Below are 18,115 nucleotides of genomic sequence, written 5' to 3'. Positions count from 1 at the left end.
CGAGATCCGATCTATTCTTGGACCGTTGACAACAAATGTCCATTTCTCTTCCCCACGAGTGACTATAAATTATTTTTAGATACACACAGAAGTAATTTTAAAACCAGTCTTACTTGATTCATTTCCTAAAACGCATCTAAATGATAATCGTAGATTTCGTATACTTGCTTGTGTTCGTTATAAATGTGGCAAAATGTGGAAAACCGATCGAAATCGCGATATTACTTGACAACGAAACCGACCAAGACTTGTACAAAGTGATCGATTATATCGCGAGAAGACATCAAGTCGATTCCAAATATGTGTTAACCCCCCAAATAATTAACGTCAAAGATATGGATAGTTTACGGTTGGAACAAACAATTTGCAACAACCACCTAGCCCAAAGAGGAATTCACGCCATTTTTGGATCATCACCAAACAATGATATAGTTCAATCCATCTCTAGGAACCTCGAAATAGTTCAATTTCAAAACTTTTTTAACCCGGATATTGAACGGGACGTTTTTAGTCAAGAAAAACCTGAAGAAACTACCATTTTTAATTTATACCCTGAGTTTAAATTATTTGCGAAAGCTTTAGCCGCTTTAGTTAATGACATGGATTGGAGAACTTATACTATTATTTATGAGGATGATAATAGTTTAATTCGTTTACAAGAGGTTTTAAAAATCAGTCAAAACGATGATTTTCCGGTTAAAATACGCAAATTATTACCGGGGGATGATCAAAGGTACGTTTTGTTAATTCTTAAAAGTAATTGTTAGAATCTTCTTAGAAACTATGCTTTAGTTCCACCAAATAATAAGTGAGGTTGGGTTGTTAAGCGTTCCTAAAAGTATTAGAACACAAAAAACTCCAAATCACTAGAACTAACACTATACCTAGAACTAGAATCTGCAACAATTTAGCGCTGATTAACAATTAAAATTAGACTACAATTTAAATATTCATTGTCATTTCATCACAATATGATATTTTGTTAGAATGATTAAATAATAAATCAAAAATGACTAAATTCAAAGTCAAAATTAAAATAAAATATCAAGAATTGAAGTTAATACGGGAGGGAAATGTCACAATGTCAAGCTAAATGTCAAAATGACATTAAAACGTCACATTTTTTATCATATTTTCATCAAGAAAAAATATTTAAATTATCGATTCTTACCAAATCAGACTTTTTATTTCGATTATTGTACATTAACGCCGTTTTAGCTTTTACAAATGTGTTGTTATCCTTTGAATAAAAAGGTTATGTTGAAAAAAATGTGTCTTGTGTTTATTTGGGTCATGTTTGTCTCTTTTGCGAAATGACGTTAATTACAGCGCCATCTTTTGACATTTAATCAAATTTAATTAACACATTTACAATTTTTTTTAAATATTCATTGTCATTTCGTTACAATATGATATTTTGTTAGAATGATTAAATAATAAATCGAAAATGACTAAATACAAAGTCAAAATTAAAATAAAATATCAAGAATTGAAGTTAATATGACAGGAAAATGTCACAATGTCAAGCTAAATGTCAAAATGATATAAATTAATAATTATTAATAAGTTCTTAATTTTTTATTGATCTTATTATCAACTTACCGGCGATTCTAGATAGAGAAAGAATTAAGCATTCAAATGATGCATTTAGTTTTTCGCTATCTCTAATAATCAGGAAGATATCAACTAAGAAAGTAGATAGGAAATTATGGGTAAAAGTTTGTTGCTGGGAGGATTGTTGCCATTGTCACACTGGTTCTCTAGTGTTAGTCTAATTTTATTTGTTAATTCAGCGCTAGATTGTTGTATATTTTTATTGAGCTATAACGGACACTACTCCGTATTGATCGTACAATTTCTTGAGAAAAAAATTATCTCAACAAAGACATATTTCACACATTTCCAAGTGCATACAAACTCTCCTACAAAATAAATTATTAATAATAAACGATATGCAGATGAAAATTGAGTAAAGTAGTTCATAACCTCAAACCAAAACAATTCTTTCTTTTTATTCTCACTGAACGGGTTGTGTAATTACTTAACTGATTCTCTCACTTATCGGGGGGCCTAAAACGGCTTAATTTATATTATAAAGCCCAGCACACCATCTAATACTTGAAATGAATTTTAGATTTTAATGTGAAGGTAAAAACATAACCTTTTTCGACAACTAATTTGTTGACATTTGTCGTTATTACCAACCTTGAAAATCAAAATGAGTTAAATTATTTTGTAATTGATCTGTGGTAATTGATAACTTGTAATGTCTTTTAATACATTAATGTTTGCTTATTGAAGAAAATTATTGATTTTTTATTAATGTTTTATTGACATTGCGATGATGAAGTTGGTAATGGAAAAAATTAATATTTTTTAAATATAAATTAATATATAATAATTTTAATTTAAACTAATTACATTATATATTACTATTATTCTCATTTTTTTTAAGTATTAATTATTTATTTTAATTTAATGATTTTAACTTCAAATATCAGCGTATGGTAACATTGCTTTTCAAACGTCAATTATGAAATTTTGATATTTAACATAACCTCAATTATTATTGCTATATTCTAATTATTAATTTTAGGCCCCTTTTAAAAGAAATGAAGCTAAAATCCGAATTAAATATAATATTAGATTGCTCCCCGGATAAAATAATCGGATTTTTACAACAAGCTTCAATTTATAATTTAACCGGAGAATATTACAATTACATTTTAACATCGTTGGATGCGCACACGTTGGATTTTGCTGATATTATCGATTATGGCGCGAATATAACAACTTTGAGATTAATAGATCCAAATAGCGAACAAATTAAGTACATGGTAAAAGATTTTAAATTAATGGGAGATCAATACAACGAAGACTTTAAAGCAACATCCAGTTTATTTCAATTAAAAACCGCCTTAATATACGATAGCTTAGTAATTTTTTTAACAGCCTTCGAACAATTATCATTAAGACATCCCCCGGTGGCTTTACCGCAAAATTGCAAGATTCCTGAACCATCAAAAGACGGATTTAGAATTGCCGAATACATAAAAAGCGTAATTTTCGAAATAAATTTAAAAAAAAATTAATTAATTTTTATTACTTTTATAGAAAACCTTTGAAAACGAAACTATACACGGTCCAATATCCGGCCCGATAAGATTTGATAAATTCGGACGAAGAATTAATTTTAAACTCGAAATAATCGAACTCATAAAAGATGGATTTCGATTATCGGCTAATTGGTTTTCGGAAAATCCAAAAAAATTAGAATACGTCGTAAGTGAAGAAGAGCGAAAACAAGAATTCGAAAAACACATTACCCAAAAAGTATTTCGCGTCGTTTCGCGAATTGGAGCTCCTTACTTAATGTATGCGAAACCCGCGAAAAAAGGGCAAATTTTGGAAGGAAACGCACGGTTCGAAGGCTTTTCTATGGATATAATCGATGAGATAGCGAACATTTTGAATTTTACTTATCAATTCGAATTGGTCCATGATAACAATTATGGAAGTTACGATCCGGTTAAGAAGGAATGGAACGGTTTGGTTCGGGACATTTTAGATTGGAAGGCCGATTTGGCAATTTGCGATTTAACGATAACTTATGAAAGGGGAAAAGCCGTTGATTTTTCTATGCCTTTTATGACTTTGGGGATAAGCATCTTGTTTAGCAAGGATACTAAACAGCCGACGAATCTTTTTGCGTTTATGAAACCTTTGTCTTTGGATATTTGGCTTTATATGGCAACAGCTTTTGTTGTTATGTCTATTTTGATTTATGTAGCGGCAAGGTGAATCTAAAATTATTTTTTGGGTGTAAAGTTAAAAGTTGTTTTTTAGGTTAGCCCCTCAAGACTGGGAAAATCCGCATCCTTGCGATCCCCATCCGAAAGAATTAGAGAACATTTGGAGCTTAAAAAATTGTTTTTGGTTAACGATGGGGTCAATTATGGCTCAAGGATGCGATATTTTACCGAAGTAAGTTAATTCTTTTGGTGTTTTGGGATTTTGTTTAAATGGAGGAAATAGAAAAGAATCTATCTAAAGGGGAAGCGGCGTTTTCGGGCGCATTCCGTGAGAGATCCCGTAGGGAGTCTCTCTCTCTTTCTGTTTCTCCCCCTTTTGGTCGCTACGGATCGCCATCAATATTAATATGGCGACGACTCGGCGAGATCAAAAGAACCGACGTTCTGAGAAGCGCGTGCCACGACGTCGCCGGCACCCCCCTTCGGCCCCCTTCTTTACGACATTCTGCTCGCTTCCTTCTACGACCTCTCAAAGGCGCCGACGTCGTCGCGGTCTCCTCTCTCTTCTTCTTCTTTAACTTTTTCCTCTCATCTTTTCCACCTTCTCTTCTTAATCTATAGTTATCTTTACTTATTTTTCATTATTTTTTCTTATTTTTCAATTCCCATTTTAATACAGTTAAACCTCAATATAACGAACCTTGTTAGAACGGACTTCGGATATAACGAACAAAATATTTTTAACTCTACCTTTCTATTTAAGTCTTTTAAACATATCTTGTTGACAAAAGATTTTAATACGATTAATAATTTTAAGATACCTGGTGCTACCTGGCGCTATCAGAAGATACGAAAAATTTTTATTAAAATAATCGATTTCAAATTAATGTTGTATCAGACATTTTTCGATTAAAACAACATGTCAATTGCGGTGACATTTAATGTACCATACTATTCACAGGGAAATTAAAATTTTGTTATTTTAAAAAATGTTATTAACAAAAGATGTTGATAACGTAATTGTAAACACATCTTGTTAACAAAAAATTTTAATACGATTAATAATTATTAAGATAACCTCAAAAACATAATTTTCTATAACAGTGTACAGCGCTACCTGGTGAAGATACGAAAAACTTTTATTAAAATAATCGATTTGAAATCAAATTTGAAATCAAAGTTGTTTCAAACATTTTTCGATTAAAACAACATGTCGTCAATTGCGGTGACGTTTAATGTACCATACTATTCACAGGGAAATCTAAATTTAGTTATTTTAAAAATTTTTATTAACAAAAGTTGTTGATAACGTAATTGTAAACACATCTTGTTAACAAAAAATTTTAATACGATTAATAATTATTAAGATAACCTCAAAAACATAATTTTCTATAACAGCATACAACGTAATCTGGTGGATATACGAGAATTTTTTATTAAAATAATCGATTTGGAAACAAATTTTAAATCAAAGTTGTATGAAACATTTTTCGATTAAAACAACAGGTCGTCAATTGCGGTGACATTTAATGTACCATACTATTCACAGGGAAATTAAAATTTTGTTATTTTAAAAATTTTTATTAACAAAAGTTGTTGATAACCTAATTGTAAACACATCTTGTTAACAAAAAATTTTAATACGATTAATAATTATTAAGATAAACTCAAAAACATAATTTTCTATAACAGTGTACAGCGCTACCTGGTGAAGATACGAAAAACTTTTATTAAAATAATCGATTTGAAATCAAATTTTAAATCAAAGTTGTATCAAACATTTCTCGATTAAAACAACATGTCGGCAATTGCGGTGACATTTAATGTTCCATACTGTTCACAGGGAAATTAAAATTTGTTATTTTAAAAATTTTTATTATCAAAAGTTGTTGATAACGTAATTGTAAACACATCTTGTTAACAAAAAATTTTAATACGATTAATAATTATTAAGATAACCTCAAAAACATAATTTTCTATAACAGTGTACAGCGCTACCTGGTGAAGATACGAAAAATTTTTATTAAAATAATCGATTTGAAATCAAATTTTAAATCAAAGTTGTATCAAACATTTTTCGATTAAAACAACATGTTGTTAATTGCGGTGACATTTAATGTACCATACTATTCACAGGGAAATTAAAATTTAGTTATTTTAAAAATTTTTATTAACAAAAGTTGTTGATAACGTAATTGTAAACACATCTTGTTAACAAAAAATTGTAATACGATTAATAATTATTAAGATAACCTCAAAAACATAATTTTCTATAACAGCATACAGCGTAATCTGGTGGAGATACGAGAATTTTTTATTAAAATAATCGATTTAAAATCAAATTTTAAATCAAATTTGTATCAAACATTTTTCGATTAAAACAACATGTCGTCAATTGCGGTGACATTTAATGTGCCATACTATTCACAGGGAAATTAAAATTTTGTTATTTTAAAAATTCTTATTAACAAAAGTTGTTGATAACGTAATTGTAAACATATCTTGTTAACAAAAAATTTTAATACGATTAACAATTATTAAGATAACCTCAAAAACATAATTCTCTATAACAGTATACAGCGCTACCTGGTGAAGATACGAAAAACTTTTATTAAAATAATCGATTTGAAATCAAATTTTAAATCAAAGTTGTATCAAACATTTTTCAATTAATACAACATGTCGTCAATTGCGGTGACATTTAATGTACCATACTATTCACAGGGAAATTAAAATTTTGTTATTTTAAAAATTTTTATTAACAAAAGTTGTTGATAACGTAATTGTAAACACATCTTGTTAACAAAAAATTTTAATACGATTAATAATTATTAAGATAACCTCAAAAACATAATTTTCTATAACAGCATACAACGTAATCTGGTGGATATACGAGAATTTTTTATTAAAATAATCGATTTGGAAACAAATTTTAAATCAAAGTTGTATGAAACATTTTTCGATTAAAACAACAGGTCGTCAATTGCGGTGACATTTAATGTACCATACTATTCACAGGGAAATTAAAATTTTGTTATTTTAAAAATTTTTATTAACAAAAGTTGTTGATAACCTAATTGTAAACACATCTTGTTAACAAAAAATTTTAATACGATTAATAATTATTAAGATAAACTCAAAAACATAATTTTCTATAACAGTGTACAGCGCTACCTGGTGAAGATACGAAAAACTTTTATTAAAATAATCGATTTGAAATCAAATTTTAAATCAAAGTTGTATCAAACATTTCTCGATTAAAACAACATGTCGGCAATTGCGGTGACATTTAATGTTCCATACTGTTCACAGGGAAATTAAAATTTGTTATTTTAAAAATTTTTATTATCAAAAGTTGTTGATAACGTAATTGTAAACACATCTTGTTAACAAAAAATTTTAATACGATTAATAATTATTAAGATAACCTCAAAAACATAATTTTCTATAACAGTGTACAGCGCTACCTGGTGAAGATACGAAAAATTTTTATTAAAATAATCGATTTGAAATCAAATTTTAAATCAAAGTTGTATCAAACATTTTTCGATTAAAACAACATGTTGTTAATTGCGGTGACATTTAATGTACCATACTATTCACAGGGAAATTAAAATTTAGTTATTTTAAAAATTTTTATTAACAAAAGTTGTTGATAACGTAATTGTAAACACATCTTGTTAACAAAAAATTGTAATACGATTAATAATTATTAAGATAACCTCAAAAACATAATTTTCTATAACAGCATACAGCGTAATCTGGTGGAGATACGAGAATTTTTTATTAAAATAATCGATTTAAAATCAAATTTTAAATCAAATTTGTATCAAACATTTTTCGATTAAAACAACATGTCGTCAATTGCGGTGACATTTAATGTGCCATACTATTCACAGGGAAATTAAAATTTTGTTATTTTAAAAATTCTTATTAACAAAAGTTGTTGATAACGTAATTGTAAACATATCTTGTTAACAAAAAATTTTAATACGATTAACAATTATTAAGATAACCTCAAAAACATAATTCTCTATAACAGTATACAGCGCTACCTGGTGAAGATACGAAAAACTTTTATTAAAATAATCGATTTGAAATCAAATTTTAAATCAAAGTTGTATCAAACATTTTTCAATTAATACAACATGTCGTCAATTGCGGTGACATTTAATGTACCATACTATTCACAGGGAAATTAAAATTTTGTTATTTTAAAAATTTTTATTAACAAAAGTTGTTGATAACGTAATTGTAAACACATCTTGTTAACAAAAAATTTTAATACGATTAATAATTATTAAGATAACCTCAAAAACATATTTTTTTATAACAGTATAGAGCGCTACCTGGTGAAGATACGAAAAACTTTTATTAAAATAATCGATTTGAAATCAAATTTTAAATCAAAGTTGTATCAAACATTTTTCGATTAAAACAACATGTCGTCAATTGCGGTGACATTTAATGTACCATACTATTCACAGGGAAATTAAAATTTAGTTATTTTAAAAATTTTTATTAATAAAAGTTGTTGATAACGTAATTGTAAACACATTTTGTTAACAAAAAACTTTGATACGATTAATAATTATTAAGATAACCTCAAAAACATAATTTTCTATAACAGTATACAGCGCTACCTGGTGAAGATACGAAAAACTTTTATTAAAATAATCGATTTGAAATCAAATTTTAAATCAAAGTTGTATCAAACATTTTTCGATTAAAACAACATGTCGTCAATTGCGGTGACATTTAATGTACCATACTATTCAGAGGGAAATTAAAATTTAGTTATTTTAAAAAATTTTATGAACAAAAGTTATTGATAACGTAATTGTAAACACATCTTGTTAACAAAAATTTTTAATATGATTAATAATTATTAAGATAACCTCAAAAACATAATTTTCTATAACAGTATACAGCGCTACCTGGTGAAGATACGAAAAACTTTTATTAAAATAATCGATTTGAAATCAAATTCTAAATCAAAGTTGTATCAAACATTTTTCGATTAAAACAACATGTCGTCAATTGCGGTGACATTTAATGTACCATACTATTCACAGGGAAATTAAAATTTTGTTATTTTAAAAATTTTTATTAACAAAAGTTGTTGATAACGTAATTGTAAACATATCTTGTTAACAAAAAATTTTAATACGATTAATAATTATTAAGATAACCTCAAAAACATAATTTTTTATAACAGTATAGAGCGCTACCTGGTGAAGATACGAAAAACTTTTATTAAAATAATCGATTTGAAATCAAATTCTAAATCAAAGTTGTATCAAACATTTTTCGATTAAAACAACAGATCGTCAATTGCGGTGACATTTAATGTACCATACTATTCAGAGGGAAATTAAAATTTAGTTATTTTAAAAATTTTTATGAACAAAAGTTATTGATAACGTAATTGTAAACACATCTTGTTAACAAAAATTTTTAATATGATTAATAATTATTAAGATAACCTCAAAAACATAATTTTCTATAACAGTATACAGCGCTACCTGGTGAAGATACGAAAAACTTTTATTAAAATAATCGATTTGAAATCAAATTTTAAATCAAAGTTGTATCAAACATTTTTCGATTCAAACAACATGTCGTCAATTGCTGTGACATTTAATGTACCATACTATTCACAGGGAAATTAAAATTTAGTTATTTTAAAATTTTTTATTAACAAAAGTTGTTGATAACGTAATTGTAAACACATTTTGTTAACAAAAAATTTTAATACGATTAATAATTATTAAGATAACCTCAAAAACATAATTTTTTATAACAGTATAGAGCGCTACCTGGTGAAGATACGAAAAACTTTTATTAAAATAATCGATTTGAAATCAAATTTTAAATCAAAGTTGTATCAAACATTTTTCGATTAAAACAACATGTCGTCAATTGCGGTGACATTTAATGTACCGTACTATTCACAGGGAAATTAAAATTTAGTTATTTTAAAAATTTTTATTAACAAAAGTTGTTGATAACGTAACTGTAAACACATCTTGTTAACAAAAAATTTTAATACGATTAATAATTATTAAGATAACCTCAAAAACATAATTTTCTATAACAGTATACAGCGCTACCTGGTGGAGATATAAAGAAATTGTATTAAAATAATCGATTTGAAATCAAATTTTAAATCAAAGTTGTATCAAACATTTTTCAATTAATACAACATGTCGTCAATTGCGGTGACATTTAATGTACCATACTATTCACAGGGAAATTAAAATTTTGTTATTTTAAAAATTTTTATTAACAAAAGTTGTTGATAACCTAATTGTAAACACATCTTGTTAACAAAAAATTTTAATACGATTAATAATTATTAAGATAAACTCAAAAACATAATTTTCTATAACAGTGTACAGCGCTACCTGGTGAAGATACGAAAAACTTTTATTAAAATAATCGATTTGAAATCAAATTTTAAATCAAAGTTGTATCAAACATTTTTCGATTAAAACAACAGGTCGTCAGTTGCGGTGACATTTAATGTACCATACTATTCACAGGGAAATTAAAATTTAGTTATTTTAAAATTTTTTATTAACAAAAGTTGTTGATAACGTAATTGTAAACACATTTTGTTAACAAAAAACTTTGATACGATTAATAATTATTAAGATAACCTCAAATACATAATTTTCTATAACAGTATACAGCGCTACCTGGTGAAGATACGAAAAACTTTTATTAAAATAATCGATTTGAAATCAAATTTTAAATCAAAGTTGTATCAAACATTTCTCGATTAAAACAACATGTCGTCAATTGCTGTGACATTTAATGTTCCATACTGTTCACAGGGAAATTAAAATTTGTTATTTTAAAAATTTTTATTAACAAAAGTTGTTGATAACGTAATTGTAAACACATCTTGTTAACAAAAAATTTTAATACGATTAATAATTATTAAGATAACCTCAAAAACATAATTTTCTATAACAGTATACAGCGCTACCTGGTGGAGATATAAAGAAATTGTATTAAAATAATCGATTTGAAATCAAATTTTAAATCAAAGTTGTATCAAACATTTTTCGATTAAAACAACATGTTGTTAATTGCGGTGACATTTAATGTACCATACTATTCACAGGGAAATTAAAATTTAGTTATTTTAAAAATTTTTATTAACAAAAGTTGTTGATAACGTAATTGTAAACACATCTTGTTAACAAACAATTTTAATACGATTAATAATTATTAAGATAACCTCAAAAACATAATTTTTTATAACAGTATACAGCGCTACCTGGTGGAGATATAAAGAAATTGTATTAAAATAATCGATTTGAAATCAAATTTTAAATCAAAGTTGTATCAAACATTTTTCGATTAAAACAACATGTCGTCAATTGCGGTGACATTTAATGTACCATACTATTCACAGGGAAATTAAAATTTAGTTATTTTAAAAATTTTTATTAACAAAAGTTGTTGATAACGTAATTGTAAACACATCTTGTTAACAAAAAATTTTAATACGATTAATAATTATTAAGATAACCTCAAAAACATAAATTTCTATAACAGTATACAGCGCTACCTGGTGAAGATACGAAAAACTTTTATTAAAATAATCGATTTGAAATCAAATTTTAAATCAAAGTTGTATCAAACATTTTTCGATTAAAACAACATGTTGTCAATTGCGGTGACATTTAATGTACCATACTATTCACAGGGAAATTAAAATTTAGTTATTTTAAAAATTGTTATTAACAAAAGTTGTTGATAACGTAATTGTAAACACATCTTGTTAACAAAAAATTTTAATACGATTAATAATTATTAAGATAACCTCAAAAACATAATTTTCTATAACAGTATACAGCGCTACCTGGTGGAGATATAAAGAAATTGTATTAAAATAATCGATTTGAAATCAAATTTTAAATCAAAGTTGTATCAAACATTTTTCGATTAAAACAACATGTCGTCAATTGCGGTGACATTTAATGTACCATACTATTCACAGGGAAATTAAAATTTAGTTATTTTAAAAATTTTTATTAACAAAAGTTGTTGATAACGTAATTGTAAACACATCTTGTTAACAAAAAATTTTAATACGATTAATAATTATTAAGATAACCTCAAAAACATAAATTTCTATAACAGTATACAGCGCTACCTGGTGAAGATACGAAAAACTTTTATTAAAATAATCGATTTGAAATCAAATTTTAAATCAAAGTTGTATCAAACATTTTTCGATTAAAACAACATGTTGTCAATTGCGGTGACATTTAATGTACCATACTATTCACAGGGAAATTAAAATTTAGTTATTTTCAAAATTTTTATTAACAAAAGTTGTTGATAACGTAATTGTAAACACATCTTGTTGACAAAAAATTTTAATACGATTAATAATTATTAAGATAACCTCAAAAACATAATTTTCTATAACAGTATACAGCGCTACCTGGTGGAGATATAAAGAAATTGTATTAAAATAATCGATTTGAAATCAAATTTTAAATCAAAGTTGTATCAAACATTTTTCGATTAAAACAACAGGTCGTCAATTGCGGTGACATTTAATGTACCATACTATTCACAGGGAAATTAAAATTTTGTTATTTTAAAAATTTTTATTAACAAAAGTTGTTGTACACATCTTAAACTCACTATATTTTAATAACTTTTAGAGGAGTTTCAACAAGAACAATCGCCGGAATGTGGTGGTTCTTCTCCTTAATCATAACCTCCTCATACACGGCAAACTTAGCGGCGTTTTTAACAAACGAGCGTTTAGGACCAACAATAGAAAACGCGGAAGATTTAGCGAAACAAAGCGAAATAAAATACGGTTGTCTTCAAGGAGGTGCAACATCGACGTTTTTCCGCGATTCGAATTTCTCGACGTACCAAAAGATGTGGCGTTCGATGCAGATAGCTCAACCGAGTGTTTTTGAAAGTAATAACAAAGATGGGGTTAAAAGGGTAATTTCGAGTAAGCAGAAATACGCGTTTTTAATGGAAAGCTCTACGATTGAATACGAAATGGAACGAAATTGTGATTTGATTCAGGTCGGGGGATGGTTGGACACGAAGAATTACGGAATCGCGATGCCGATGAGTACAATTAAAATTAATTTAGATTTAAGATGATTGTGTAATTTAATTTTAGATTCGCCGTACAACGCAGCTATTAGTAGGGCGGTTTTAAAGATGCAAGAAGAACAGAAATTACATAAACTTAAAGAGAAATGGTGGAAGGAAATGTATGGTGGGGGTCAATGTGGAGTAAATAGTTCTTTATTTTTATAATGATTTATTTTAATTTTATAATTACAGCAAGAAGAAACGTCTTCGGATGATTCAGCGGCCGAACTTGGGATAGACCACGTCGGTGGGGTTTTTGTTGTACTTCTAGGCGGACTTGGAATCGCGTTAATTATTGCAATTGCTGAGTTTTTATGGAACGTAAGAAAAGTATCCGTTGAAACTCAGGTTACTTAAATAAAAATAATTTCAAAGTGTAATCATTAATTTTAATTATTCTTTTAGATTTCACCCAAAGAAGCGTTTCTAAACGAATTAAAGTTTGCCGTCGATGTTTCGAAGAGAAAGAAAGCTGTGTTAAAACGAAATAATTCGTGATTAATTATGTATCAATTAAAAATGGGCTTCTAAGATTCGTATTATTTTAGGTTCATGAAACGGTCTCTTATTTAATTTTACGCTTCTTCGATATACATTTTCAACATCATGAACGCGCTCTAAAATTTCATTTTCGTCGAGCATCAATATCTCCGCTTGCTTTTTATTCTCCTCATCTTGTTTGCGATAACTTTCGAAATACTCAGTGGCCGTTTCAAATTTAACCCGATAACATTCATTTTCTTCTTTTAATCTTTGGATTTCCTCGATGATTTCGTTCCTCCAAGCCGCGTCTTTTTTCCGTTCTTCCTCCAAGTCCTCGCAGATTTTCCGTAACGATTTTACCTCCTCGTCTAATTTCTCAAAATCAGCATAAACTTCTTTCGTGCAGCTCTCGATCGGGGCTTTCCCTTCCATTTTTATGAACTTTTCGACTGCGCGAGATATTAAAATACCCTCCCAGTTCATAGTTTAACATAAAAAAAGATTGACACCGAAATAACGTCATATAAAATCTATGTATGTATGTAGTACCAACCCAATCTAAAAACAAAACCAAATTTTGACGTTTTTGATCATTTCCGGTTATTACTTATTGTTGATGCGTGATGGAGAATTATTTTTTAAACAAAAAATGTTTAGAATTAACTCGTAAGACGTATTGAATAAAGATATTTATTCCATCAATCAGCATTACCAACCCAAATAAGAAAAATAGAAATTTTGACGTTTTCATCTATTTTCTTTTATAACTCATTAATTATATCTGATGGAAAAAAACTTTTCATACAAAAAATATTTAGAATTAACCCATAAAACATATCCAATAAGTTATTTTAATCCATCCATCAGTAGTACCAACTCAACTCAAAAATAAAATCAAATTTTGATGTTTTTGATAATTTTAGGTTATAATTTATTAATTGTGCATGATGGAGACTTATTTTTTAAATAAAAAATGTTTAGAATTAACTCAGAAGACGTATTGAGTAAAGATATTTTCTCCACCAATCAGCACTACCAACCCAACTTGAGAAATAGAAATTTTGGCGTTTTCATCAATTTTCTTTTATAACTCATTAATTATATCTGATGGAAAAAAACTTTTCATACAAAAATGGTTTAGAATTAACCCATAAAACACATCCAATAAGTTATTTTAATCCATCCATCAGTAGTACCAACCCAACCCAAAAATAAAACCAAATTTTGATGTTTTTGATCATTTTCGGTTATAACTCATTAATTTTTTATGATAGAGAATTATTTCTTAAATAAAAAATCTTTAGAAGTAACTCATAAGACATATTGAATAGAGATATTTATTCCATCAATCAGCATTACCAACCCAACTTTAGAAAAATTTTAATTTTGACGTTTTCATCAATCTTCCTTTATAACTCATTGATTATATCTGATGGAAAAAAACTTTTCATACAAAAAAGATTTAGAATTAACGCATAAAACACATCCAATAAGTTATTTTAATCCATCGATCAGTAGTACCAACTCAACTCAAAAATAAAATCAAATTTTGATGTTTTTGATAATTTTAGGTTATAATTTATTAATTGTGCATGATGGAGACTTATTTTTTAAATAAAAATGTTTAGAATTAACTCAGAAGACGTATTGAGTAAAGATATTTACTCCATCAATCAGCATTACCAACCCAACTTAAGAGAAATAGAAATTTTGGCGTTTTTGTCAATTTTCTTTTATAACTCATTGATTATATCTGATGGAAAAAAACTTTTCGTACAAAAAAGATTTAGAATTAACCCATAAAACACATCCAATAAGTTATTTTAATCCATCCATCAGTAGTACCAACTCAACCCAAAAATAAAACCAAATTTTGATGTTTTTGATCATTTTCGGTTATAACTCATTAATTTTTTATGATAGAGAATTATTTTTTAAATAAAAAATGATTAAAATTAACTCATAAGACGTATTGAATAGAGATATTTATTCCATCAATCAGCATTACCAACCCAACTTTAGAAAAATTTTAATTTTGACGTTTTCATCAATTTTCCTTTATAACTCATTAATTATATCTGATGGAAAAAAACTTTTCATACAAAAAATATTTAGAATTAACCCATAAAACACATCCAATAAGTTATTTTAATTCATCCATCAGTAGTACCAACTCAACTCAAAAATAAAATCAAATTTTGATGTTTTTGATCATTTTCGGTTATAACTTATTAATTGTGCATGATGGAGACTTATTTTTTAAATAAAAAATGTTTAGAATTAACTCAGAAGACGTATTGAGTAAAGATATTTACTCCACCAATCAGCATTACCAACCCAACTTAAGAGAAATAGAAATTTTGGCGTTTTTATCAATTTTCTTTTATAACTCATTAATTATATCTGATGGAAAAAAACTTTTCATACAAAAAATATTTAGAATTAACCCATAAAACACATCCAATAAGTTATTTTAATTCATCCATCAGTAGTACCAACTCAACTCAAAAATAAAATCAAATTTTGATGTTTTTGATCATTTTCGGTTATAACTTATTAATTGTGCATGATGGAGACTTATTTTTTAAATAAAAAATGTTTAGAATTAACTCAGAAGACGTATTGAGTAAAGATATTTACTCCACCAATCAGCATTACCAACCCAACTTAAGAGAAATAGAAATTTTGGCGTTTTTATCAATTTTCTTTTATAACTCATTAATTATATCTGATGGAAAAAAACTTTTCATACAAAAAAAAGGTTTAGAATTAACCCATAAAACACATCCAATAAGTTATTTTAATACACCCATCAGTAGTACCAACTCAACCCAAAAATAAAACCAAATTTTGATGTTTTTGATCATTTTCGGTTATAACTCATTAATTTTTTATGATAGAGAATTATTTTTTAAATAAAAAATGATTAAAATTAACTCATAAGACGTATTGAGTAAAGATATTTACTCCACCAATCAGCACTACCAACCCAACTTGAGAGAAATAGAAATTTTGGCGTTTTCATCAATTTTCTTTTATAACTTATTAATTATATCTGATGGAAAAAAACTTTTCATACAAAAAAGGTTTAGAATTAACCCATAAAACATGTCCAATAAAGTTATTTTAATCCATCGATCAGTAGTACCAACCCAACTCAAAAATAAAATCAAATTTTGATGTTTTTGATAATTTTAGGTTATAATTTATTAATTGTGCATGATGGAGACTTATTTTTTAAATAAAAAATGTTTAGAATTAACTCAGAAGACGTATTGAGTCAAGATATTTACTCCACCAATCAGCACTACCAACCCAACTTAAGAGAAATAGAAATTTTGGCGTTTTCATCAACTTTCCTTTATAACTCATTAATTATATCTGATGGAAAAAAACTTTTAATGCAAAAAATATTTAGAATTAACCCATAAAACACATCCAATAAGTTATTTTAATCCATCCATCAGTAGTACCAACTCAACTCAAAAATAAAATCAAATTTTGATGTTTTTGATAATTTTAGGTTATAATTTATTAATTGTGTATGATGGAGACTTATTTTTTAAATAAAAAATGTTTAGAATTAACTCAGAAGACGTATTGAGTAAAGATATTTACTCCACCAATCAGCACTACCAACCCAACTTAAGAGAAATAGAAATTTTGGCGTTTTCATCAACTTTCCTTTATAACTCATTAATTATATCTGATGGAAAAAAACTTTTAATGCAAAAAATATTTAGAATTAACCCATAAAACACATCCAATAAGTTATTTTAATCCATCCATCAGTAGTACCATCCCAACCCAAAAATAAAACCAAATTTTGATGTTTTTGATCATTTTCGGTTACAACTCATTAATTTTTTATGATAGAGAGTTATTTTTTAAGTAAAAAATGATTAAAATTAACTCATAAGACGTATTGAATAGAGATATTTATTCCATCAATCAGCATTACCAACCCAACTTTAGAAAAATTTAAATTTTGACGTTTTCATCAATTTTCCTTTATAACTCATTAATTATATCTGATGGAAAAAAACTTTTCATACAAAAATGGTTTAGAATTAACCCATAAAACATGTCCAATAAAGTTATTTTAATCCATCCATCAGTAGTACCAACTCAACCCAAAAATAAAACCAAATTTTGATGTTTTTGATCATTTTCGGTTATAACTCATTAATTTTTTATGATAGAGAATTATTTTTTAAATAAAAAATCTTTAGAATTAACTCATAAGACGTATTGAATAGAGATATTTATTCCATCATTCAGCATTACCAACCCAACTTAAGAGAAATAGAAATTTTGGCGTTTTTGTCAATTTTCTTTTATAACTCATTAATTATATCTGATGGAAAAAAACTTTTCGTACAAAAAAGGTTTAGAATTAACCCATAAAACATGTCCAATAAAGTTATTTTAATCCATCGATCAGTAGTACCAACCCAACCCAAAAATAAAACCAAATTTTGATGTTTTTGATCATTTTCGGTTACAACTCATTAATTTTTTATGATAGAGAATTATTTTTTAAATAAAAAATGATTAAAATTAATAACTCATAAGATGTATTGAATAGATATTTATTCCATCAATCAGCATTACCAACCCAACTTTAGAAAAATTTTAATTTTGACGTTTTCATCAATTTTCCTTTATAACTCATTAATTATATATGATGGAAAAAAACTTTTAATACAAAAAATATTTAGAATTAACCCATA

At 26.9% G+C, this 18,115-nt stretch overlaps 1 protein-coding gene across 1 annotated transcript; it reads left to right on the top strand.

The window, feature by feature from the left end:
• The first annotated feature begins 140 nt into the window (after positions 1–140).
• Positions 141–16,644, top strand: LOC111422495 (glutamate receptor ionotropic, kainate 2-like). Its single transcript, XM_023055690.2, has 8 exons — positions 141–733; positions 2,597–3,059; positions 3,115–3,797; positions 3,847–3,984; positions 12,443–12,873; positions 12,925–13,040; positions 13,092–13,247; positions 13,305–16,644. The coding sequence occupies exons 1-8, from the start codon at positions 141–143 to the stop codon at positions 13,395–13,397; spliced, it is 2,673 nt and encodes an 890-aa protein (XP_022911458.2). The 3' UTR covers positions 13,398–16,644.
• Positions 16,645–18,115: the final 1,471 nt, after the last annotated feature.

The sequence above is a fragment of the Onthophagus taurus genome, chromosome 3 (genome assembly GCF_036711975.1).
Source record: "Onthophagus taurus isolate NC chromosome 3, IU_Otau_3.0, whole genome shotgun sequence".
In the NCBI taxonomy this organism is placed as follows: domain Eukaryota; kingdom Metazoa; phylum Arthropoda; class Insecta; order Coleoptera; family Scarabaeidae; genus Onthophagus; species Onthophagus taurus.
The sequence above is the reverse complement of the archived record's forward strand: the minus strand, read 5'-3'. Positions and strand labels throughout refer to the sequence as shown.

Bases quoted from the DNA above. Each gene is read 5' to 3' on its own strand.
- LOC111422495 (XM_023055690.2), top strand. From the start codon at position 141: ATGATAATCGTAGATTTCGTATACTTGCTTGTGTTCGTTATAAATGTG. The intron at 3,798-3,846 runs GTGAATCTAAAA...GTTGTTTTTTAG, and splicing joins TTGATTTATGTAGCGGCAAG to GTTAGCCCCTCAAGACTGGG. The intron at 13,041-13,091 runs GTAAATAGTTCT...TTATAATTACAG, and splicing joins ATGGTGGGGGTCAATGTGGA to CAAGAAGAAACGTCTTCGGA.